Source organism: Balaenoptera ricei, chromosome 3 (assembly GCF_028023285.1).
Source record: "Balaenoptera ricei isolate mBalRic1 chromosome 3, mBalRic1.hap2, whole genome shotgun sequence".
NCBI lineage: Eukaryota > Metazoa > Chordata > Mammalia > Artiodactyla > Balaenopteridae > Balaenoptera > Balaenoptera ricei.
The window spans coordinates 90,965,245-90,992,680 of record NC_082641.1 but is presented as its reverse complement, the minus strand read 5'-3'; the positions used below and the strand labels follow the sequence as shown (position 1 = coordinate 90,992,680).

The following is a 27,436-nucleotide window of genomic DNA, read 5'->3' as shown; positions in this document are numbered from 1 at the left end:
TCCTTTGTGGGATTTTATAACTCCTGTAGGAAATAACCGTTTGAGACCACCAATAAGTCACTTATATTTAAATTTTGAAGTTTGAAGAAAAAATTATAAGTTTTTTCACAAATAAGTTAAATGTTCCCAGGTCTAAGACTACTTAAGGACAGGTGGAGACCAAAAACAGAGACATAGTAAGAGATGGAGACAAAATTTAATGCAAACTATGGCACAGTGGCTTAATATCCTATTTCTTTCTCTTTTATTCCCTTATGTTGAGGGCAGTGTGAGTTAGCTTAAATTTCGGTACTACATTTCCCTAACTGTTGATGGAAAATTCAGAACTCTGGACAGGCTTTTATTTTCTCTTGTATTGCTACTACATCATAATTCCTTGAGTAATTTCACCTGCTCTGACATCCATCTTCTTGCCAACCTAAATGAATCCTGGTTTTTACCATCATTATGCCCAATATAAAGACAGAAGGGTGGGTATCTGACCTTGCATGTTGCTACAATCTATATGAGAGAGAAATATTCTTCAGGAATACCATTTTTTCAATTTTAATACTAAATCAGTAAAATTATCATAGATAATAAAAAATTGCCATTTGTTTCTTAATAAAAAATGTCAAGTTTCAACAATGCAATAAGAAAAATTCTGAATTTTAAAGCTTTCATGGCATTGCTAAGAAAATAGGCACACATGATAAAAATGTAAATGTATAAATAATGTATAAAGATTGGAGTTTGGGGTAGTAAATTCATGAATTTGGAATCTAAACAATGGTCATTAATATTTTGGGTAAGTTTACTTCCAAGAAGTATAGATTTATACTTATGCACCATTGGCATAGATAAATTCATAGTCTCTGAATTTTAAAATGAGAATAATATCTTTAAGAGAAGGAAGACTCTTTAGAATAGAGCTATGGAAGTATAATCCTATTTGATAAATTTGTTAATATAAAAGTAGCTATGTAACAAATTTGTTTTCAGCATGAAGAGGTTAGATCAAGTCTTCTCAAGATTGGTGGTGGAAGGATCTTATAAAAGCCAGAGCATCAGTGTCTGTCTTAGGGTAGCCCTGAAGCAACTGATGCCTATTGTGCTTCTCACTATTGGCTAGACAGATCATCCTTTGTCATCTAAGTGAATCCTCACAAAACTCTGAGGTGGTAATTATTATCTCCACATCACAAATGAAAAACAAAATGGAACCAAACTAAACACAAAATATAGACCTGGAGAGGTTAACTAAATTCCCCAAGTTTGCATTTTAAATTCCTAAGTGGAATAGCCAGACCTGATTTCAGATCTTTCTAACTGCAAAGCCCCATATTCTTTCCTGGCTTTTTCCTGCAGGAAAACAAACAAAACCTTTTATAGATAAGGCAAATATGCCTTTGACCGATATTTGAAGCTACATTTCCGTAAGTTGAATGCCTTGGACATCATTGAGGGCGGAAAATTAACCTGGGCTTTCAACCAGGGAACCATCGTGAAAGATATGGCAATGCCTTCATTTTGCTATTTGAGAGAGCTGGCATCTGGATCTATATAACCTATCCAGTCTGGGAGGGAAGAAAGCAAAGCGTAGCCAAATGAGACAAAATGAAAAAAGCATTAAGATTCTATAATGCAGGGTAATGCTCTCCTGGAAACAATGTATTTTACCAGAAATTATGTGATGAGAAGACATTATTTTTGTTGGTCCATTCACTTACACATTTATTAATTCATCATTCTCTTAGCAATCGAAGAGCTCATAGTAGTATGTTTGTGCAACTATATGTTGTTATTGATTTTGAAGTACCTTTTCTTATGAAAAAATTAATCCAGAGAAACTAAGCAGAATAAACAGCCCAGGTATTGTGATTACCATTTTACAGATGAACATGCAGACTTTGAGACATTAAATAATGTCCTAAAAATCACAACAGCTACTGAGTGTTCTTGGCACAATTTAATTTCTTGTTTGAAATTGAATGCTCTTTCCATGATTTTGACCTAGTTAATAAGCAAGATACACAACTGGGAATAGTATAAACATAATTGTATACTGATTGCAACATCCAGAGGTAATTGAAATCAAAGATATTTAAGAATAGGTATATTTCAATGAGGGCTAGTCATAAAGTTCCTTTTCTGAAATAGTGAAAATACAGCTCTCTTTTTTAAATGTCAGTATTAATTTTCTAGCACTTTGAGGCTATTTTGAGTCCTCATTTCATTTTTTTGATGCTTACCTATTTGCATGATTTTCACCGTATTTTTTTTTACACATGTTTTTTGCATGTTATTCTTTCTCATCATTTCACAGTATTCCATATGTATTTACTTTGCCTTTTGCTATTTTCCTTATTGCTTTAAACCTTTATTTTTTCAATTTTATCATAAGATTGTTCTCATTTTTTTCCACTGTAATTTTGTCTAGATAATGCAATAGTCAGTCTTTAAATAGTAATTTCAGTAATCCTGATCTTGGAATCCTAAAGAGGTTAGTTAGATATTCATATGCAGAAAAACATTTTTCATTCCTTTGTTTTCTACCATAGGATCTATAGACTTTTAAAATGAATCCTGAGTGACTGGTAATGAGCTGCCCAAAGATGGATAATATTAAATAAAACTGTAAGAACTTAAATAATAGGAGGCAGCACCTAACTTAGTTATGAGAAAGAGTTTTTAATATTAGCATATTGTAAACACTAAAAGTATAATACGTGACATTTTGAAACTTACATCTTCATTTATTATTACTGATACCAGCCAAGGAAAACATGCCTCTAGCTATCTCAAAAGAAGATATAGGGGGCTTCCCTGGTGGCGCAGTGGTTGAGAGTCTGCCTGCCAATGCAGGGGACACGGGTTCGAGCCCTGGTCTGGGAAGATCCCACGTGCCGCGGAGCAGCTAGGCCCGTGAGCCACAACTACTGAGCCTGCGCGTCTGGAGCCTGTGCTCCGCAGCAAGAGAGGCCACGATAGTGAGAGGCCCACGCACTGCCATGAAGAGTAGCCCCCGCTTGCCGCAACTAGAGAAAGCGCTCGCACAGAAACAAAGACCCAACACAGCCAAAAAAAAAAACCCAAAAAAACCAAAAAAAAAAACCCCCCAAAACCGCAAATGAGTTTAAAAAAAAAAAAAAGATATAATTAAAAATCAGTCATGGACATTATTGAATATAAATAGGAAAATTCAGAAAACTGCTCTTTCCTGAATAAAAATTGCTTAAGTATTGTGGAATTTTTGTGTTAGGTTTTTTTCTATATTAGGACATATTCAATTTAATATAAATCTAAATCCTAGAACATCTCCAGTGAAAGCTAAATATAAAGCCCTTTTTGTTTTTTACTTTACTCAAGTTTTGTGCTATAGAAATTTTCTGTTGACTTCAAGGAAAGTTTAGATTATGCACAGAGAAATGAAATTCTGACTTAATAAAACATCTGTATTACTTCAACTGATTGCTTAATTTCTTAGTAAATAAATATTACAAATGCTTATGAAATTCTTGTGTGGGAAGTATACAAATTTAAAATAGAAATTATATCATTACATTTTTGAAATTTCAAGACTGATTTCCTTCATGCTTAATTGTTTATTTCATTGAAAATTCTTGTTACAATTTTTAAAATCTTTTGGGGAACTGCATTTTTCTTTTAAAGCTTATTTTAATAGGAAGAATGCAACATTAGTCAAAGAAAATAAACACACATTTTAACTTTAATAATAATACGTCATTTTTTCTCATTTAATTCTATGTCAACTGGTTATTTTTTCTTTTCTTTCAACAGGCTGAGATAAATGACCCAACTGATCCTTTCACAAGTTATAGTACAAAAGTCTCATCAAATGTAGGGGATGAAAATTTCTCCAAATATATAGGATGGAGAATTGCCAACATACTTTCCAAACTATTCTTCCCTTCCACTGATACCTGTGTTCTTCCTTTGAAAAAAACATTGATAAAACGGCACCAAATGAAATATCTGAACAAAAAGCAGGATTCCATGAAGAAGAGAGTTCTACAATTTACTGTAAGGTAAAGTGAAGTACTATTCAAAATAGTTGTTATTCTAACATATTCTATTTTGGAGTTATATAAATTTTATATAATCATGTGCCACATTATTTAACTCAGTTTCTCTTTTTTAATTCAAATCTTGGCTCCACCACCTCCTAGATATTTTATCATTAGCAAGTATTCCTTTCTCAGAAAGTATTTCCTCATGCTTAAAATAGGTATTATTATGTAATATAAATCAATGTTTTAATAAAGTGAAAGCCTCTCTTCCATAGTGACCTACATTTGCCTAGTTTACCCCCATCTTTCCCTATCATTAAATGCTGTGTATCCTTCCAGCATCTATAAAATGTCAATATAATAAATTATAAGTATATTTAAAATTTTCTCTCCATTTTCCACTATGGTTTATGGATTTTTAAAAGTCTTTTTGGGAATGTTCTTTTTATTTCAAGATTAAAATGTCACATTTCTCCTAGTACTTTTAAGGATTCATTTTGAACACTTTAATCATTGGTCCATTTGAAATTTTTTCTGGTATGTGGTGTGAGGTATAGATCCATGTGGCTACTCAGTTGTCCCAGCAATATTTATTGAGTGATCTATCTCCCTTCAATATTTTTCCCTGATTTTAAATATCTTTATCAAATATGAAATGCCCATTTATTTTCTTTTTCTATGTTCTAAAATAATTTCAATAATTTGGAATTATCTACTCTTTTAAGCTTTGGTAGAATTTCCTCTTCAACCATTAGTACCTTATAGCTCTTCTAAGGGTAGTTCTTTGTCAAATTCTTCTGTTTTATGTGGCTCTTGGCAGGGCTTATATTCAGCCATAATGTGCAGGTACAGCTGGATTCCATTCTTACTGTTTGAGGCCCCTGCCATAAAAGTATCTGGAGTATCAGTCCTGAATATCAGTCTCTTTAGATCTTTCTCCTTCTTTTTAAGTCAATTTTAGCAAATTATGCTTTCTTTAAATATTACATGTTTTATTCCATTTTTCCGAATTTTTTGGCCATAATTGAACAAAATAGCGTCTTAAGATTCCTTCTGTTTTCTGTTTCTGTGGTTATCCCCTTCCCCTTAACTAATTCTCATTTTGTGTATTTGCATTTGGTCCCTTTTACGCTTCTTAAGTAGTTTGTTTGCTATTTTGTCTATTTTATATTATTTTTTCAATGACCCAGCTTTTGGCTTCTAACTCATGTATTTTTGTTCTTATGTTTATGAGTCTGTTACTACTTCTTTTCTTGGATCTATTTTGTGGCTTACTTTTCTTGAAGAAGATGCTAAATTATTTGGGAAGTTTTCTTCCTCAGCATTTGCCTAACTCATTATCTGAGTTCCAAAATCATGTGACTGTTGCTGCCCAAAGGTGGACTTTAGTGCAGGGGTAATAACTGGGTGAAACAAGGCGAGGAGGAAAGTTTTCCTTTTGTGCACACAAATAGTCAAGAGAAAAATAGACACATGCTTGAGAAGAGTTTTGACACAGGTTTAAGCATTTATTCAAGAATTCTAAAGCCAGTGAGGAATATATGTAGAGCTGAGATTAAGGATCACACAGCCTGCACTTTAGAAGTCTCATGTGCGGTGCAGGAATAAATAGTATAAAAATGTTCTTCAGCATGTGTTATAAATATCTATAAAATTGCAATATGTTCAAGGTATAATGGAAAGGCCAGCTTTAAATGTTATGAGTATTGAGATTTACTTCTGAATCCCCAAATGTCTTCTGTACATTTTCAAGGACCGCAGACACGGAAGAAAAATCAGTCTGGGACTACAGAGAGGACAGTGTACTTTGGTTTCTCATCATGGTCAGTTAAAGGAAAAGATAGAAAGAAAGAAACTAGAAAAATAAAAGAAACGGGGTATTGACCAAAGGCGATTAAAGAAACAGTGGGGGAAAGGGTAAATAGACAGTAAAAAGGCAGCTGGAGATGAATGATGCCCACTGGGACACAGAAAGGAAGGACCTAGAGAGACAGAGATAAGGCGACATATTGGGAATGCTTAAAATAGCAGAACAGAGAAATAAATGTTAGGAGCAGAAAGAAAGATGAAAGAGATCAAAAGGAAAGGGAGAAGATATAAGTAAGGGGAGAGACATACTGAGAATGGAAAGTAGAGTGGAGACATATGCACAGGGTTTGGGGACAGGGGTAGAGAATATGCAGGGTCAGAGAAGGAGGCATAAGAGGCAAGGGGTGGGGTTAAGACCCAAAGAGTCCTGTAGGTTTTGAAGGATTAGTATATGAGATTTCTCCTCAGCCTACGGTTCATTACATAAATGAGAATCATCCATCACTGATCTTTAAAAATGTTACCTTCTTATCCATTTTTTCACAGCTCATTACAGCTTCTAGAAATTAAACTTAGGGTCTCTGGCTTGAATGAGAGCCACAGCAGCACAGCAGCCTGAGCTTCCCTCTAGCAGAAGTCCCTCGGGGCAGCCCAGGGTGACTTTCACATTGCACCCTTCCCGCTGTAGAGCATGGGAACTGTGCCCCCTGGAGTTGTGCATATTGCCAGCTCCAGTCAGGGGTGAACTGATCCCTGGCTGCAACAGATGTGAGTGGAATAGGGCTAGAGCTCAGTGACATCAAGACAAAGGCTAGGTCAGTCCTGGTTGAACAGTCTCTACTGTCTGTTTGGGGTACGGGATAGACCTGCTTTTAAAAAAGTTGTTGAAAACATGTTTAAGCTTTAACTTTAACTTTTAATGCATTGAAAAAATGGCTCTGGCTCACTAAATATTAACTGTGGGAAATGTTGTTTCTTCCGTTTGCTTGATTCTCCATCTAGTCAACAGTCCCGTAGCTATAGCTCCTTTTGTCATTTCTCCACCTCCTCCCACGTCCAGGTCCACAGACTGGAATTAATGCAATTAATGAACTTCTGAGCATGGTGGAGTCCTATAGGTAAAGCACAAAGACATAATTTAAAGCCCACTGTATGCTTAGCTCTTTTTCACCTTTTAAAGTTCTTCTTGCATAGGGTCATATCACCAATTCCTTATCACGTATTCCTAGAAAGCTCCATTTTGTGTTTTCATCAAAAAGCAATGTGTAAGATGGCAAGAAGGCCAACATTTAAGGACTCCTACAGAAGATGGGGCACATTTAAGAGGCAGGAAGACAGGAAATTTAAGATAATATGTTTCTCTATTGCCATGGAGAACTAAAGTGTACCTATTTCAGTGTGAAAATGTGAACATTTACCAGTAAGGAGAAAATAGGAGCTTCCTTATTGCTGAAGCATCCACTATATCTGATGACCTAGCACTTTTTCCCCAAAATATTTTTCTTCACTTGTGTTTCTAGCCTGTAAAATTCTCTCAAAATGGGAATTCTTTCTTTATATGTTTATAAATATATATATCTTGCTTTGAATGACTTGCAGATCTGACCTCTTTATAAAATTTTTCAAAAGAAAATTCATTGTTTTGCTTGTGTACATTGAATTTTTGGGGTTTTGCTTTTTAGTGGGACATGCTGTTGGATGCATGCTCTTCTTGCCCCTCAGCATTTTTTTAAAAAATGAAAAAATCATTATGTTTCTTTACTATATCATAAAAACTGCAGCCAAAAACCGAGGCATAGTATACTTCTACTTCAAAGCATAGTTTTTTCCTTTTCTCTCTTTGTCAGTAAAACTATCTTAAATTTACCTTAAGGCTGAGAATGCAGAACTCTGAAGATCAAATTTTCAAAAACCAGTTTCTGCATCTATACTTTTTGGCTTCTGAGGTTTCTTGTAAATGTATTTTCTAAGCTTATGCCTTGAATCCCTAAAAACTCACAAATAACTAATTATTTGCACACATGTAAAGACTAGGAGAATATCAACTTAAAACTTTATCTCTGATTAGGCTTAGTTTGCTCACAAATTTTATATCAGAAGTCTTCATTCATAAGACCAGCACCTGGAAGAGAGCCCAGCTGAAATAAGCAAGAACGGACTGAGAACATCTATAGTCATTCAGGCAGGACATTTTACATAGCTGACTTCATAACAGGGCGGTCATACCAAACGCTACTGTGTCTCCTATGAATCCTCCTTTATAAAAGGAGCCAATTCCAAGGTAGTGGAGCTAGGAGTAGCTAACATTTGCTGAATGGAGACGAGGTGGGGAAAGGTGGATACCACAGTGTCCCAGGAGATAGGTTTTACTGGAAAGACCAACAGTGAGCAGCAAAAAGAGGCACGTGGTCCCCATTTCTCATTGTCTCAGTGGGAGGGATGCTGGAGTCGGGGCAAGCAACTGGACATTAAACTAGATTTGCGTTTTGAGGGGAGAGACACTGCATGACTGCTATTCTACATTCTTATAATGTAAGGTTGAAACTGCCTTCTCAAGGAAGAAATAAACATTTTGGGCTCAGTTGCCGAGTCACCTGAGGTGGGTGGGCATCAGCTGGATAGGGATGCTAGAAATGCCAGATGCTCAGGACTTGGAGCCCTTGGGAAGTGGTCTTAATGGTTGTAATAGGAGGCCACTGGGCTCCCTGGGGAGTTGGGTTTACAACATGGGAGACGCTTAGGACCCCTAATTCTAGCTTCCAAGTTGCCGGGCAATTCAAGATGAATCTCCAGTGTTATAGTCAAACAAATCTGTTTGCCACCCTACATGAGTACATTTTATAAACAAGGCACTGTGCTAAGCACTACCCTTAGATGTAGATTGATTATTTTATCCATTTTGTAGATTTTATATATCTAGAAAATCTCCATCTTGTAGATATGAATACTGAGAGGTTAAGTAATTTGCCCAAGAATTTATAATCATTAAGTGCTAGAGTTTGAATTTAAACAAATGCATTCTGACTCCTGAGTCTACTATGCTGATGTCTTTCCCCTCATGTGGGACTTCATGTGATGGTAAAGCCTTGAGCAGTTGTTAAAAAAAACTTATTTTCAAGTCATAAGAAAAGACTTTTTCTAAGTGTTTTTTTCAATTTCTGTATCTTGATTTTCAGAACTTGACTTTGATTAAGGAACATTTTTTTCTGGGCTCTGCATCTCTCTAGCTAATATTCGGAAATCTATGTCAGAGGAGGCACTTTCCATTAAGTAGTATGATTTTTAGCTAAAGTCAATGGAGGAAAAAAATATAATATATTATAAATGTATCTGTTTGGAGAGAGAGAGAAATTTAAAAAAGGAGAGCTCCAAAAGATTCTTAAATAAAATGCTTTAAACACATCTGTCTAGTTCTGTTTCATGCAGGAGAAAAAAGTCTGTGCCTCCTTTACAGAATATCAAGAATATTTATCTTATAGCTTTTTTTCTGATTGATTTAGAGTAAGTTACTTAACTTCTTTGAGCCTTAGGCTTCTAATCTTTAAAAGTGTAAAAGTTGTACATTCCTCTTAGGTTTGTCCTGAGGATAGAAGGAAAGAATGTATGTAAAAGCCTGGACATGTTAGTTCCTTATCCTTTTGTTCTATAATTGAGTAGATTTTCTAAAATATTTATTTTCTTCATAATATAATATTTATTAATACAATTGTGATAAATAATATGTGGAAAATTTACATAAGTTATGAATTACTGCTAGCAACTTTTAAAAAAGAACATACAGTTTCCCGATGATTTCATTTTTGGTTATGTTTTGCTTCCCTTCTTATTTCTAGTTTTTGAATTAAAACACAATTCAGATCTGGTTCTAAGTAATACATGCATTTTGAGGGTACAGTATCAAGACCCATTATTGAAAAGTAAAGTTTGGAATCTTGATAGTTCACATGGCTGATTATAATTTTCAGCTGAAGAGAAATAGAGAACACGAATGGGTCTTCAGAGATGGGCCCCTGTGTTTTGAACTTTTGTGAAATATTTTATTATTAAAATGTTGGTTAGACGATCAGCTCAGGTCAATCATTTAAAGTGTTAAAATTTCTAGAGTGAAGTGGTATTGGAAGTGAAGTCCAATTGCCAGTGACAGGACCATGCAAAATACATCCATTTCCAATACGTGACTCTGTTTACCTCTGGTCTTCCCTAGGAGATAGGTCAGTCCCCATCTATCTTAGGTTGTCTCCTCTCCTTTCCTGCCTTTCCAGTGGAGCCTTGGTCTGAGCAGGAATTCTAGGTGTTATCAGTGGGGCCATAGCTTTAGCTGCCACTTTTACTGCAGTGGCTTTGTGCTTGTAAGACAGGTGTCCAGCTTCAATACGATCATCAACCCCAGGAGTTCTCCATTCACAGTAACATGATGTAATGCAGAATCTTAAAAATGGCACAAGTGTTAAAATGAACTGGTTGAGATGTAAAAACATTCTATTGATATGTTTCAAATACAGATCAATTAGATTCAAATGACAGCCCTATGAGAAGACAAAAGTTGTGCAACAGAAAACAAAAACAAAATCTGTTTTTTTGTGTTTTGTTTTTTATGTGCACTTTGCTCTTTCAGAGAAAAGGGCAATGTTGTTTAGCTTGTGATGAAATGCTTTTGCAGTGGTTGACAAGTGTTTATTACCTGCTTTAATTAGAATGTAAACTTGGATATGACGTTAATCAAATTGGAGTAGTCTTCCCACTCTCTAGATTCTCATAAAATATGAAGTCAATCCGTTAAACGGCTTAATCTTCCCCAGTTTCTAAATGTCTCCTTGATAAGATCAAGTACTTGATCAGGCATATGACTCTTTGAAAACCTTAGTACCCAGGGCAGGTGCTTTCTGTCCACCTGTCAAAGCAAATGTCATTCCCCAATTAACCCAGTCTTTCCTGGGCTGTCTCTCGGTATGGATTTAAATGGTAGGGAGAAAACAGAACTCCTGATACAGGTTGCATATTCCTTCAGTAAGAATTAACTATACATCTCTGTGTGCAGGCACTGTGTTAGGCACTAGGAAGACAAAGACAAACTATGCTTAGAGTGTAATTGATGGTTTCTTGTTCAGAATGACTGATTGGGTCTCTAGCATATTGGTTTTCCACTGTAAAGACATTTGGGAATTTGCACCCAAATTTTTCTATTTTTTTGTATTTTCAGTTATTCAATACAATTTAGTAGTACCTGACCTATATTAGACATTTAGTAATTATTGAATAACAAATACTAAGCAGAGGGGCACGGGATGTGCAAAGCCCCCCCCCTGGTGAAATTGATCATGGAGCATTTAAGGAACTAAAAGAACAGTTGTGTAGCTGGGTCACTGAGACCACAGGAGGATGAAGCTGAAGAGTTGGTCATGGTTTTCAGCTTTTATCTTAGAAGCCATAAGAAGGCACTGAATGTGTGTTATATGGTAGAGTAAGGAGTGAGGAGTGGTGTGTGTGTGTGTATGTGTTTGAGGTTGTGACATGACCGTAGGTGTGATGTACCTTGGGCAAGTCACTTAACTTCTCTAAATCTGAATGTTTTTGTCTATAAAATGGGGTAATGATAGCACCTTTCTTGTTGGTACTTATGAGAAATTAATGCGGTAGTCAACTAAAAGTGCTTACTATAGTATCTGGCACAGAGTAAGCACAAAACTGTTTATTATTATTGTATCAATAAATATATGGTGGCATAATTATAAATGTAATATAATAAATATACTGATATATTATTGATCAGTATAATAAATATATTAGTTTTATTACTATGTATCATAGTCATTTTCATTGTTGTCATTGTTGGCTTTGTTACGTTGGGAAAGTGCATAGGATGCTATTGTAATACAGTGTGCACTAGGTTGGTGGCAATACAGATGGAAAGGAGGCAGATGGATTTGCATACGATTTGGAAGAAAAAGTAATAGAATTTGATGATGATTAGATAGAATGACAGGAGGTGCAGAGAGGAAAATGTCTTTTCCAGATTGAGCAACTAGTCCAATAATGGTGCGATTCACTGAGACAAGGGGTGATGGGGGAGAGTAGGGTGTGGTTGGGGTTAGGGAAAGATGCTGAATTTGAAGTAGTGCTTTTGAGAGCTTTAAGTGGAGAAGTCAAATAGAAAGTGAGTTCCACAGTACTGTTATTCAGGGACAGAGTCTGGGCTGAGTCACTGAATGAAGGTGGTGACTAATGTCATGGGCACAAGCAACACTGCCTTGGTAAAGAGCATCAAGTGAGGTGAGAGGCAGACCTGGGGTGGAATTTTGAGGAATACCACCGTTTAATATCTGGAAGGAAGAGAATGATAGCAAAATAAACAACAAACCAAACCTTAGATATAGCCAGAGAGGTTGGAGAAAATCTACAATTTATAACAACTTGAGAAAAATTCATGGACGGTTCTGATAACTAATTAGTTTATAGTAATGCTTTAAAAATTTTTTAAGTCTGTGGAGATGTTGATTTCAAGGATGGACAAGGGAGAATTTCCAAAATAATCTACCTAGACAGTGATAGAATCTCCCTCTTTGAGTATCTCTGAGCAGCACTTTCTGCTCACTACACAAAAAATATAAATGCAGATGACAAAAGGATTGCAGTTTTTTATATATGACGCATACTTCCAAAAGACCTTGCAGTATCTACCTAACAACAACAACAAAAAGTTAAGTGCCAAACCAATGCATGAAGCTTTCTAAGTTTGTAGACAAGATCCATTGGTCAGGATGGGCAGTAATACTGTATACTGTATATAATATATGTATATCTATGTACACATGACAGAAATGAATTTCTAACCTCTAATGAAATATATGCATGTATCAAAATACCAAGAAATTATGAAGTTAGATTATCACTTAGAAACATATCTTAATGGTCTTTCTGGTTATTTCATAGGCTTATAGGCCTTTTTAAAATTCCACCACTCTTTCCATTCTTTTTAAAAGATAAGATTTGTTAATGCTGTATTTATATCATTAGCAATGGCACAGCGTGTCTCTTCTGTTAGTTTATCCAACAAACAAAGGACAAAGATAAACATTTAGGAGATTAATTTCTTCCCATAGCATTTTTAGGTCCAGTACTTCATGTCCTCCATTTTTATACGAGAAAGTAAAACTCAGACCAAACAAGTTAACCTGACTATGAGAAAATATTCATGCCAAGGACTGCAGTGAAATCAGAGGCCTCAGAGCAGGTTCAAAATGTCCTCCAAACAGGCCCTGGATGTTCTATAGAATGGAACCTGGTGGAGGGATAGCAGTGACCAGAGGAGGGCATGAGGGAAGACCCAGTCAGGAGAATGAGAGATGGTGCCATGAGTGTATGAGAATTGTGTGATACCTCTGTTTCATGCATGTCTTCATTAACTCCAAACTACATTGCTGCTACATTTCTAGGATTTCTGCATTTGTTTATAAATTCGGTGTGTGCTGCATATTTTTTTTCTTCCCCAAACTTAATTTTCACATTATAAATTCCCTTTTTATTTGTTGTTTTTTCTTTCCCTCATCTTCCATCTCCTTCTTAAAAGGGTGCATCTATATCCAACACTAATCATGCCTTCTATCTTTAATAAATTGTCATATCCATTTATCATTCTGAACAGCTTCCACCTTCAACGCCAGCTCTGTCACTGCAATATAAGATCAGTAATTGCTAAGCATCCGTCATATCTCAAGTGATATGTCACTAAATTCTTGGCTCTTCACAATAGTTCACTAACCTGAGTCTTGTCGAGTTAGAACTAATGTTGATTGGTCCTCTTTCTGTTTTATTTTTTCCTACATCAAGCTATTCAAAGGAAAAAGCCTATCTTTAACATTGTAATTTTACTAAACCATTTATACGAGCAAACCAGTATTGTCACACAGAAGTCTAAGCACAGCTGGCTGACAAATCAACCACCTATCAGCATACTGATATCTAACAAGGAAAGCTTGTAATAAGTGAATTACAGCAAAAAAAAAAAAAAAAAAAAAAAAGTCACATATAATGCTTTCTCTACCTTCTTTTCCTGCTGGGGTATAAAAAGCATGTGTTGCAGCCAGCGGTGATTTTTCAGGAGTCCCTCTCTAAAGGCCAAGCATTTAAACAAAAGTTGACATACTCACCCTCACGAATTCTCAGATGCCTATGGGTCTTATTCCTGTAATGTTCACCTTCTTCTGTCCATAGATAAAATATAGGAAGAAGGACAATAGACAGTGAATTCCATTTGGCACTCAGACAACTTACCTGACAGAACCGTATCTGGTTGTGAGAGAGGTGTCTGGGAAGTGACACAGCCCATGCACTTAGGCAGGGTCATTAACCCCTGCTGGGAACCTGGGCCAGCACCTCTCTGTTAGTATCTGCATGTTGACCTCTGAGGCATTTTAGTCAAGTGTGAGCTGAGTACTTTCAGGTTTATGTTCAGCGTATCACTGTATCACAGCAGTGGTGATTGAGGTGGTAGGGAGCTGTGGAAGTGGCAGCAGGAGCCGCTAGCAAAAACCAAAACAACTGAGCAGGCCCAGCCTTCTTAAGTCTACCAGCAAGACCCTCTGCTTCATTTTAGAAAAGCTACCAACATTTCTGTATTCATCTAGCTGTCGTCAGTCATCACAGAGCACTTTGCTGTCACACACAGTTCTAAACACAGCTGGCCAAAGAATCAACCACATGGTAAGCATCCTGATATCCAGCAGGGAGAGGATGTGACAGGTGCATGCATAGAAAAGAAAACCTCGAATAAAGTAATGCACAAGTTCCCTTCCCCCTCTCTTGTTCCATTCCATATACTGCTCTATTAATAATCCCCATGTTACGAAAATCTCTAAATTCTTGATGCTAGAATACCCATAGATATTACACGTGAGTCCAGATAGGACTGGTGAGTAGTACTATTACTGTAAATTCTTTCACTCCTGGCTCAAGAATCAGTCACTTTAGCCTCTTATTTCAGAGCTGTATTGCCACTAGGTCAGATATGTTCAGGAGTATGATAAAGTGATAGGCCCCAAGTCATGGTAATTTGGCTGGGAGATATGAAAAAGAAGCATATAATTGTTTTGGGGGAGGATATGTAGACAGAACACTCTGTATTTAGGAAAGAATATACTTAAATAAACAGAAGCACTAAAAGAGTTCTCAAGAAGGCATTTTCTTTCTTTCCTTTCTATAGTCAGGGATGCATCTAATGTAACCGTGACTCAATAGGGTTTGCAGTCATCAGAAACAGAAATTATTCAGTATTCGTATGCTCTGTTGCCAAGCAAACCTCACTGTCAGAAAGCCGTTCCCCTTTCATGTGGCTATATGGTACCGCATGAATGGGAATTGGACAAGAGGGCAGTTAATTTGATTGATGTAGACCGCCAATGTGGGCAATTCAGACGCCTGATATTCCCTTTAGGACTTGAATGATCCTATTTGCCTGTTTTGGTGACTTACAACAGTGGGATAATGGGCATATTTTCCCTCCAGTGTGTGGACGGCCACCTTCAGTACTCTTTTTCTCAGCCCACTTGCATTTAGATTCAATTGGAGACTAAAATGAGGAGAGGTAAGATTAATCATAAAATATATTATTATTTTCAAGTTCAAGTAGATTTTTAAAATAACTAGACAACAATCTGAGGGGGAACAGGCAGGCACCAAAACCAAAACAAAACAAGAAACCATCACTACCACCACAGCAGTATAAGGTTGGTGGAAAAAAAAATAGGTCAGTTTAACACCCACTGGTGTCTGTAAGGTGTGATAGAAAGTGCACTTCTAGTCTTTTTGTATAACTGGGACCACAAAAGATTACTATGTTTGGCACTGTCTTGGTAGAAAAACGGGTTACTATTAGGGAGTCACTGAGGATGAAACTAGCCCAGAGCAATAAACGTTTTGTATGTTTTAATGGTAAGGAAACTCAAGTCTGATTTGGTCAGGGAAGTAGGTAACATTGTTGCACCAGCCAGATCCCTTCACCTCTCATTTTTCCTTTCCTCCTTATCGCTCCCCCCTCCCCCTGCTTAAATTCTGGTAGACATGTGAGTGGACTAACAAAAGGCGAATGGTTTAATTTTCTATAATTATGTGGATCTCAGCGTGCCTGTTTGAGAACATCTGGGGGTACTGCAGACCTATTGTTTCTTCCATATTTGAAAAACTCCCATAATTTTCATAGAGAGGTAGCAACATTCTAACAGTTGAAATAGACTCCTTTTAAGGGTACATGGACAGGATATGACTAAAATTTGTAATTTTCTAGAGCTAAATCTTTAGGAATTATTGAATGAAAATGAATGCCTAATCGTATTTATGTGGCAATTTTCCGATTATCTTCGATGATACAGCTAGGCTCTGTCCTACCCCAGCATCAGCATCTGTCTTTGAAAGTCCAGCATTTTAAGTTTACAAGGAACCACTTTCCCCTGCGCAAGAAGCTATATTAAAATGTGTCCTCCATATTTATTTTTTCTGATTGGTCTTCTATAGCTCCGTATCTCGAAGGAGAATTTTAATAGAGGATAGTAGAATGTCCACATTATAAGATGAAAACTAGTGCAAAAAATCTAAAATTTTTTAGATAAAAAAATTTTTTTTTTAATTTAGATGATTAAAATGGCATTATCTAAAGTACCTAGTCTATCTAAAGACAGACAAATAGCTATTTTCATTTATAGCTGAACACATGCACCCTGTTTCATGCTTACAAATTGCCTGGTAGATTTAGGCTTATAAACTGGCAAGATATTCCAAGGAATGCAGTGTATGACTTGGAAACAACAAATAGGGGGAAGAAAGGAAAAATAGACACGTATAAAGGATCAATTATCCCATGTTCTTATACAATTTTAAGGGTTAATTCCTTGCATACTCAGGAGTTAAGTGTATTATCTTCCTCTTTAAAAAGTTGCACAGATCCATTTCATAGTCAGTAATTTGACAGTCACACAGATTAGTATTTTTAAAGCAGAAGATAAGGTGAAAGAGAAACATTTGCTGTGCATTCAGCAGCAAAATTTGGGGCCTGCTGTGTATTTTTGAAATGCAGAGCTAGAAGAATGGGCTTACGGAGAAGAACAAATATCTTGGCCAAATTTATCCCATAAAATTTCAACCTAGGCAAACCTGAGTAAACTAGGCATATAGCTGAAGCATATGGATAAAAAGTGAAATAAATCATTCAATTAATTTAAGTTAGTGAGGTTCATAATGATAAACATTTTTATGTTGGTCTCTTGGTCCCTTAGGAGCCTAATTTTTCCCTTGAATTCTGTACTCAGGTGTACAGCCATCTACATTGTGTTTTCATTTAGATGGGCTGATAAGCACCTCAAATTTAACATATCCAAAATTGAACTAATCTCCCTCTGACCCCAAACTGCTCATTCCATTATTTTCTCAGTGAATAGAAAATTTATCCTTCTATTGAGTCAGACCTTGAAATCATCTCTGTGTCTATTTCACTCGCATTCCATGCTTAACCTATCAGACAAGATAGTCTTTACCTTCAAAATATTTCCAAAATCTTTCACTAGTGTTTCCACCTGATTCAAAAAAGAAGAAAAAAAATTGACATTTGGGACAAGGACAGTCTAGCTGTGGAATCGGCTTTTGTAAAGCTTTGCAATAATGGTAAAAATAGTGGAAAGCTAAACAGCTGAAATCTCTCTGTAGGCCAAGAACTGTGCTAAGCCCTGGAGACATAGTGGAGAACCAGACAGATATGCTGCCCACCTTCATAGAGTGTATCATCCAAAATAGAGAACAGATAAATCAGTAAGCAAATGAGGTAATTACAGACTGTTTTAAATCCCATGGGTGAAATTAACTGGGTGATAAAATTGAAAGGAATTGGAGGATTCCACTTTAGATAGCCAGGAAGGATCCCTTTGAAGGAGTGATTTTGGGTGGAGACCTCTTGGGGAAGGAGTGTGTAGGGTGAAAGGGTATGTAGACAGAGGGGACAGTGAGAGCAAAGCCCGGGGAAAGGAAAGGACTCACCAGGTGTGGTAACTAAAGGTGGTCAGTGTGGCTCACTGTTAGAGAACAGTGGGAAGAGGTGAAGTTGTCTCTGAGGCCAGATCTTACAGGGCTGTAAGTCCAGATAAGGAATTCTAGTTTTATTCTGGCAGAAAAAGAAGTCACTGGAAAGTTTTAACCAGAGGAATAATAAAGCCAATTTACTTTTTAAAGGGAACAGATTATGGTCTGAAGGTGAAAACTGAATTAAACTGACATTTCTTCTACTCCTTTTATCTCCTTTTCAAGGTTTAAAACTGGTCTTGAAAATGATGTAGGTTTATATCCAATGCCTGTTGAAAATTTCATCATTGGGACCTATGCTTCCCAATCACTGACTGGAATTTCAGTTTGCGTCTACAGCTGTATTCTTTGGCCATAGTTTCAGCCCCAGGCAACTGCAGAAATTTGCTGGTAAACCGCTTCTTGCCTGATGAGGGCAACATTTGATCAATTCATTCAGTAGGATTGGAATAACAATAAGAATAGTATTTATGAAACGATCTGATATTTTTGAATTATTATAATTCTAAAAGGTGAGACTGTTGAAATTGGTCTTTAATTTTAGGTATTTTGCTTTAATGTAGATATTTGCATGTATTTAATTTGTTTAAAAATCATACATGTGCACACTCCATAGGGAGTTTATAGCAAAAACAAAATAAAACACACATACACACACACACAGACAAAAATATTAGAAATAATTTACATCCTAGCACCTGTTTATGTGTCTATACTTATGATGTTTGCCATCCCAGCAGTAACGGTAACATTGTGCACTTCTATGGTAGTCATCTCTTTTCTGTTATCATACAATTTCAAGCTATAAGCAAGGAAAATTCCTATTTTGGTAGTGATTTCAATTCTGAAGTTCACTTTATATTGCATACACTCTTTATACTTTAGGCTCTCAGATTAATCTACTAGCTGTAGAATAATTCAGTACAGCTCTTTTAAAAACAAAACTGAATTAAACAAAACTTTACTTCCCTCCACCAGTCTCCATGCAGTTGAGCAAATTGGTTAAATGTGGTAGTGTTCTTTCCTACTTCTGATGGTGCTTATTTTTCACAACCACCTCTCGTATACTTTGCTGGCTCCAACCAGCGAGTTTTGAGATGTTAGTTTACAATGTCTTACAGGGTTTTCTTTCAACAGTTACTGAAAATTTCATGGAGGTCTCTTTTTTTTTTTTAAAATAAATTTACTTATTTATTTATTTATTTTTGGGTGTGTTGGGTCTTCGTTTCTGTGCGAGGGCTTTCTCTAGTTGCGGCGAGCGGGGGCCACTCTTCATCGCGGTCCGCGGGCCTCTCACTATCGTGGCCTCTCTTGTTGCGGAGCACCGGCTCCAGACGCGCAGGCTCAGTAGTTGTGGTGAACGGGCCTAGTTGCTCCGTGGCATGTGGGATCTTCCCAGACCAGGGCTCGAACCCGTGTCCCCTGCATTGGCAGGCAGATTCTCAACCACTGCGCCACCAGGGAAGCCCCATGGAGGTCTCTTGAAGGCCCCAAAGCTATTGACCCTCCAGAATGAATTTTTAAAGGGGGAAATTCCAGGAACATAGCCAAGTCACATGGGGCTATTTGGGATCTGGAAAGTCTTTCTTTCCTTAAATTACATCCACTATGAGAACCCTTATGCTGCATTCATCCTAAGGCTACACCTGCCTGAAATAAATTTCTCTCATGATAAGTTATCCTATAACTTTGTAATGTAGGCACTCAAAAGTTTTTATCCTTGATTATACTTCAAATGTCCTCATAATTCCCTCTTAAGGGTTATATAACATTATCACAAGGATAAAGAAGTACAATGATAATTATAATAAGACTAGTATTTACATTCTACTTTTCTCTTGCAATACCTTTACAAACAGAAGCTAATTAATAGATTAGATGTCAATATTTTGTCTTCAAAGAGTTTAATGCTTTAGATTATGATTTATTTTTAGCTCAAGTGCTTCTTTAGCATTTTTATTTGAGGCAGCATAGTACAACAGAAGGCAGATATTTTTCTCTTCTGTTCCATTGTAAGCAAGTAAAAGGTGTTTGGAATCACTTATTACACCTATTTGTGCATACGACACCCTAGAAACTATGGGAAGAATGTCACTTTGTCTGGAGGAAACTAAGTGGGATATAATAAGTAAATTTATTCCAGAAATAAAATGTATATCCCTGTGAAACAGGTGAAGGAAGATTTGTAAACAGATCACACCATTCCCTATCTTGTGTTTTGATCGACTTATAAGGATTTAGAAAAGTGGTCAAAGTTCTCTGCACAGTGGAAGAACTATTTATATGTCTAGAAATCCTTGCATTTTCACAGCACCATTTATCTGGAGGTTTCAGCTCCCCAAGTGGCCTTTTCAGCGCCATGATGGGGCGGTGAGTCTGCTATCTCCAAGTTTAAATAGAGATTGTACCCTAGCCTATCCTTTATCTTTCAAAGTACTTATTGTGACTATTTGGTGTCATAATCCCTTAGTTGTTGGGTTTTTTTGCTTGTTTGTTTTTCTTAGATTATTATCTATTTTCTCTTTTATTTTTCTTCCCTTTTATTTACTTTGTCTCCTTTTTTTTTTAAGCTTTTTCAGGTGGAAACTCCAAACATTGATTTTAAAACTCATTTTTTTCCAAGATATGTCTTAAAAACTACAGATTCCCTTTATACGCTGCATTGAGATGACATGTTGTGTTTTTATTATGACTCAGTGCAAAATATTTTCTTCTTCTTGTGATTTCTTCTTTGAATCATGGTTATTTAGAACTATGCTTTTTAATTTCCAAATATGTGGGGGAATATATAACTATCATTTTACTCATATAGAATTTAATTCCATTGTTAACAGAGGTCATACTTTGTAAAATTTGAATTTTTAAAAGTTATTGAGACTTGGTTGAGTACTTGGTCTATATTAGTGAATGCTCCAGTGCACTTGAAAATAGTATGAATTCTGCAGTCGTAGTGCCGTGTTCCATAAATGACAAATGAGCTCAAAGTGGTTGATAGTATAATAAAAATCTTTTCTATCTTTACCAATTTTTTCACTATCTTTTTTTTTAGTTCTATCTGTTAGTGAGAGAGAGGTATAAAAATCTCCAAGTATACTTGTAGGTTTGGCTGTATCACCATTTTATTACCAAATTTTGCTTTATGTTGATTGAATCTCTCCTATTAAGTACAAATACATTTATCATTTTAATGTTTTGTGAGGAATTGACCCCTTCGATATTATGAAATATCCCTCTTTACTTGTGGTTACTCATCCTTCTCTGAAAATCTACATTGTTGGATATTAATATTTCCACATCATTTTTTACTGCTTGGCTTTTTCATGATATATATATTTCTGTATTTTTCCTACTCTTTTCCTGTCACCTTCCTGTTTTTCAATTTAAAACATATCTTTTGTATACAACATATGGTTAGGTCATTTAAAAAAATTCTAGTTCAACATTCTTTGTCTTTTAATTGGAATCTTTCATCCCTTTAAATTTAATGTAAAAATTTGTTATGGTTGCATTTAGAGCTACTACTTTTCTATTTGTTTCTTACATGTTGCATCTTGCCCTCCCCCTCTGTACTTCCTTTCCTGTCTTATTTTGCGTTAATGAAATATGTTTTATTATTCCATTTTATATCATCTATTGGCCTTTTTCGGCTCACACTTTTATATGATTTGGTGGTTGTTTAAGGTATTATAATATGCCTTTTCAACATCGCAAAGTCTCCTTAGTATCATACTACTTCATGTAAAATGGAAGACCATTGAAGAGAGTCTGGATTCTGGAAACTTCCTGTGAAGAGTTTTTATTTTTGTTATTGCTAGCAATTTAGTTGTTGACTGATCACCTTGAACTTGTGGAGGTTTTGTTTTCACTATTAGGAGGGACTGTTTCAGTTTAGCCTGTAGTCTTAAGGGAAAATTCTCTAGTCCTGGAACGCATTCTTCACTCCTAACGTGTGTCTTTGGGAATTTAATGGCCAGCTAACAGTTTTGGCCAAGCTCCTCAGACTTAGCAGTATGTAAATTCTAAACTGTCTTTCCTACAGTGGTCACCAGCTTACATTTCTGCTTAGCTCTTCAGCCTTGCAACTGCTGCTTCTCCCTCTGCTCAGTAGAGTCTCTTCCACATGAATACAGTTCACACACCATCCAAGGAGTGGAGGGAGGTTTATGCACAGATTTTCTGGCTTCCTTTATGGTACCCAGCTTCCTGAGATTTTCTCTGTTATTTTCCAGCCACTCTGGAGCCTCAAACACCATCCTCTGACACCTAAAACACCTAAAGGCTTGTGCTTGAGTATTAGCCATTCTGAATCTGGGAAGACTGGAATATGCCCTCAAGAGAAGCCACATAATGTTTCTATCACCCACTTGCATTCCTTTTCTTTCAAGAGTTGAGCTCTCTTCAGTTTGCCTACTCTTGGTTGCTCTCTAGTGCCTTTAAATAGTTGTCCAGAGTTTATGATTGTCACCTTTGGGAGGGGAGTTAACTACTCCATTATTCCCAGAACTAGAATTGGAAGAATGATTTTTTTTTTTTTAATATCAAGGCTCCCTTATGAAAACGGCTGAGGTAGATTCTGAGTCACACATGGCTTAGCAAGTCATATGATCTAGATATATCACGTACAAACTCTGTGCACTGAGATGATCAGCCTGTTTTTTTAAAATCAGTTTCATTATTGGCCTCTTTATTCTCATGTTGAATCAAATGATGTGGCTACAGGGACATAGTTTATTGAGTAAAGCAGACATTATTGTTTTCTTCTTGCTTTAATATGAAATTCATTTTATAAGATTAGGGAGTATAAAAGCTTCCAGATTTGGGGATACCTTATTTTGTATATACCCTACATAATTTCCCATGCTTATTTCAAGAGTCTTTAACTTAGGTTTCATAAAATAGTTACATTTAAATTGTTATTAAACACTGAAAGTACCCACTCTTCACTTATTTCCTAACTGTCCTTTGTTCTTATTCCCTTCACTGTGGTTTATATGACTCTGTATCCAGGAGTTGCAAACTCAACGAATTAATGCCTACAGGCCTAGAAAAATAACATAAACCTGTAAAGCAGGCCAGCATGGGGAAACATTAGAGAATTCTAGAGAATGAGGTAGATTGGGGAAGGCATGCATTATCTAGAAGGTCAACCTTACCAGCTTTTGTGATGTAGGGAATCTATGGGCAGTGCTGACAGAACTTCTGCTTCTAAGAGAAACTGAAAATATGAATTTCTATGTGAAATTTCCTGATTATTAAAATACCCTTCAGGTCAAATCAAACATGTTTGATTAGTATATTAGTTTGGGCTGCTGTAACAATGCCATAGAGACTGAGTAGCTTAAACAACAAACATTTATTTCTCATAATTCTGGAAGCTAGGAAGTCCAGGATCAAGCTGCTGGCAGATTCAGTGTCTAGTGAGGGCCTGCTTCCTGGCTCATAGCCAACCAGGTTCTCACTGTGTTTTTACATGGCAGAAAGCACAAGGTTGCTCTGTGTGGTCTCTTTTATAAAAGAATACATCCCATTCACGAGGGCTCTGCCCTTATGACCTAACCACCTCTCATAGGTCCTATCTCCAAATTCTATCCCACTGGGGATTTCAACATACGAAATTTGGGAGGACACAAACTTTCAGTCCAAAGCAATTAGTGTGCAGAGTCTTCGTCTCTTTACTTGCTTACTTGTTTCCATTGTTGGCTCTTCTTCCATTTGTATATTTCCCCTCACTCCCTTGGAATGCTCCCCCAGGCAGATCTACCCAGATCCCATTTTTTCTATGTGCAATTCAAGTTTCATATCCCCGTAAATCTGCTGAGAGTCTTCCAGTCTTTGTTGTTCATCTTCCCCTTATACGAAATCTATATATTTATAGTCTTAGGAAACATTCTATGACTTAATTTTACTGCCTTTTTACACTGGGAGTTGTGCTTCATCCCAGTGTCTTGTTTTTATTTCTCCCATAGGTTTTCAATTTTCTTTTATTAATTTATGGTTGGTGTGGATACATAAGGTTTTTTTTTCTTCTTCTTTATTCTTTTATTTTTTATACAATTTTTAAATGTTACTTTCCATTTACAGTTATTACAAAATATTGGCTATGTTCCCTGTGTTGTACAATACATCCTTGAGCCTATCTTACACCCAGTAGTTTGTACCTCCTACTCTCCCACCTCTATATTGCCCCCTCCGCACTGGTAACCACTAGTTTGTTCTCTGTATCTGTGAGTCTACTCCTTTTTTTGTTATATTCACTAGTTTGTTGTATTTTTTAGATTTCACATACAAGTGATATCATACAGTACTTGTCTTTATCTGTCTGATTTATTTCACTTAGCATAATGCCTTCCAAGTCCATCCATGTTGTTGCAAATGGCAAAGTTTTGTTATTTTTTATGGCTGAATAGTATCCCATTGTATGTGTATATATACACTACATCTTCTTTATGCATTCATCTGTTGATAGGCACATAGGTTGCTTCCATATCTTGGCAATGATACATAAGCTTTTTAAAAGTGTGAGGGAAGGTGAAACTTAGGAGGATTATTGATTTGGAGGAGATCATTGATATAGCCAACCCAAATCCTTTATTTGACAGAGGAAACTAAGGCCCACTTAGTTAAAAGTGATCAGTGGGAAAGTTAATGGCCAGATCTCAGGAATCTGAACCCCTTGTATGTTTCTCTTTCCACCAAAGACACTCCACTCAATAGATTTAGGAAAAGGTACTTTTCCATTCAGTATCAAAAGATGTATTTTTTCTGTTTCTTCCTTTATGTTCTTTCTTCTTCTTAGGCTTGGCTGAGTGACATAGAATCAGATTCTTTAGCTCCAAAGAGATAAAAATATCTTTCCCCTGAAACTGGGACTATCTGATAGCCTCATCCCATCACTTAAATTTGGAAATGGGGAATATTATTAGTCTGCTTAACTCTGTTGTTTATAGTACCCTTTTCCTCTTATGAGCCTGACAGACAAGGAGGTATCCTGGTTGTGAAAGAACAGAATTTGTCCTAAAATCTGAACAATCTGTCTCATAAATTCTTAAGCAGAATCAAATTTTATTAAGAAACCTGTAGCAATGCTATAATAGATATATAGTTTACTCTAGTATGCAGTTGCCTTTTGAACATAGTCATTATACCACAGGATGGCACCCTAAATCAATTTCTGTAACTCTAACACTGAAGTAAAAACATAAGGCTTTGCATATATGAAACATATGCTTGTCTAATCCAAAAACCAAGATGAATAACATTATTATGAGCTTCAATTCACTAAAATTATTTGCACCTTCTTTGTTCAGAGCCTGATATGAAAAAAGTAGCAATTGTTTTTATGAAATAAAACTGCATTCATTTTAAATAATTAAAGAGTTTAAATATTTACACTACAAGTAAATTTAATATATTCACCTAATTTTTAGCACATGAAGAATGAAAATCTTGGGGAATTTCCTGGTGGTTCAGTGGTTAAGACTCTGTACTCTCACTGCTGGGGCCCTGGGTTCGATTCCTGGTTGGGGAACTAATATCCCACAACCTTGTGGCTTGGCCAAAAAACAAACAAACAAACAAAAGAATGAAAATCTTCCTATAATTAACTACAAAATAAAACAATCAAGATGATTAAAATTTTTTAAGAAAACCTCTAAGTTTCCAATAGCAATTTGTGGTTTCAATGCAGTATTACTAAGAAATCACAGGATTAAATTACAAATAACCATATCTAACTTGAAAAATAATGCCAAAAGGATAGCCCCCACTGTGCTTGAAATGTTTAAGTTCCCTTATATCTTTGTTGACATTGTATTGATACTTATAATTCACTGTTTCTTTACTAGCAAAGAGAACATACATTTGTCCTTTTTAAAAAATTGAATAAATATTTACTTCCTTCAATTGTTACTTAAAAATAGAGTCATCACTTTTTCAAAAAGACCAGACCACTTTTATTTTGATGCTAGTAAATATAATGGTTACAAATGTGGCATTAAATTAATGATGTGCATTTTGTTTATTCCCATAGTAGCTCAGCAATGTCTGTATTGATTTCTTGGAGCTCAGTATTTTATTCAATTTTATATTCCGTTTATTACTATAATAGTTATAGTAATATATATTTTGGCCTCATCTAAATTTTTGAATTAGAAATTATAATTTTCATATCTGCAAAGTCTTGTTTTTATTTCAACATTTCCTTCATACAAAGCAGGATATTTGGGCTTAATGTAATTTTTATTTAATCAATATGTACATTTTCATATTGTTCTTTCAACCAAATGAGATAGTCTCTGTGGCATTATCATTTCATCTATTTCAGAATATATCAGCAGTTTTTATACTTTATTGCACATAGAATTAACTTTTAAAAATCCTATGTCAAGGCCATATTCCAGTCCAGGTAATCAAACTCTAGAGGTTGAATCCAGATGTCACCATTTTTAAAAACCCTTTGGTGATTCCAGTATGCATCCAAATTTGAGAACCAGTGGAGTAGATGATAGAAGGTTTTTTACATTGTATAGGATAAGCCTGATCTAGTTTAAACCATAGATCTCTTTTACTTTTGTTATAGTCTTTGAAATTACTTAACTTTTCTAAGCTTCAATTTTTTATGTAAAATTTAATATATGAAAATATATGCAATGTAAATGTAAGTTATGAAGTTTAATTAAAATACTAAATATTCATGGGCCTAGTATATAGCTTCAGATCTAAAAATTATAATGTGTGCTTCTTATTCACAATCCTATGTAACTGCCCGACCTCACAAATAACGACTGTCCTGAATTTTGTATTGTGTTGGCCAAAAAGTTCGTTCGTGTTTTTCCATAAGATCTGTGGGAAAACCCGAACGAACTTTTTGGTCAATCCAATATTTATCTTTCACTTGTTTTTGTGAAAATATTTACAATATGCATATGTTTCCATTATCTATAATAGTTTAGCAGTGAAAGCATGGCCTCCTAACCACTGGACGACCAGGGAATTAACTGGTTATTCTTCTTGTTCAATCAATATTAAGCGATCCTCTCATGGTTTTTTTTTGTAACTATAGTAAGTCATTTATTTTCACAGAAGTATAGTATTTTTTTGTGGGAATATGCCATCATGTATTTTTCAATGCCTCTGTCAATAAGCATTCAGGATTTCTTCTTTTTAATTTTTGTTATTGCAAACAAAGCCACTACGAACATTTTTGTACTGTCTCCTGTTGCACACGTGGTACTGTTTTTCTAGGATATACCTAGGAGTGGGTCACAGGATAATGTGCATGTCTAATTTTAAAGATAATGCTGTTTCCCTCCCTGCTCCCCAGATGGTTGTATTGATTTGTCCTCTCACCAGCAGTTATTAGACTTCTCACTGCTTCACATTCTCACCAACACTTACTACTCTCAGACTTCTTTATTTTGAGCAATCTAATGGATGAGCAATAGTTCATGGTAGTCATTTTTAATGGGTTTAATTTTAATTTTTTTGTGTGTATTTATTTATCTATTGGATAACTTCTTCTGAAATGGCTATTCTTATCATTTACCCATTTTTCTTTT

General features: G+C 35.8%; 1 protein-coding gene across 1 annotated transcript in view; it reads left to right on the top strand.

Moving 5' to 3' along the window:
• TMEM232 (transmembrane protein 232) overlaps positions 1-27,436 on the top strand; it is a 222,671-nt gene that overhangs the window by 90,935 nt on the left and 104,300 nt on the right. Inside the window, 1 exon segment of the mRNA XM_059919087.1 lies at positions 3,781-4,028. Within this exon segment, the coding sequence (XP_059775070.1) occupies positions 3,781-4,028 (248 nt within the window).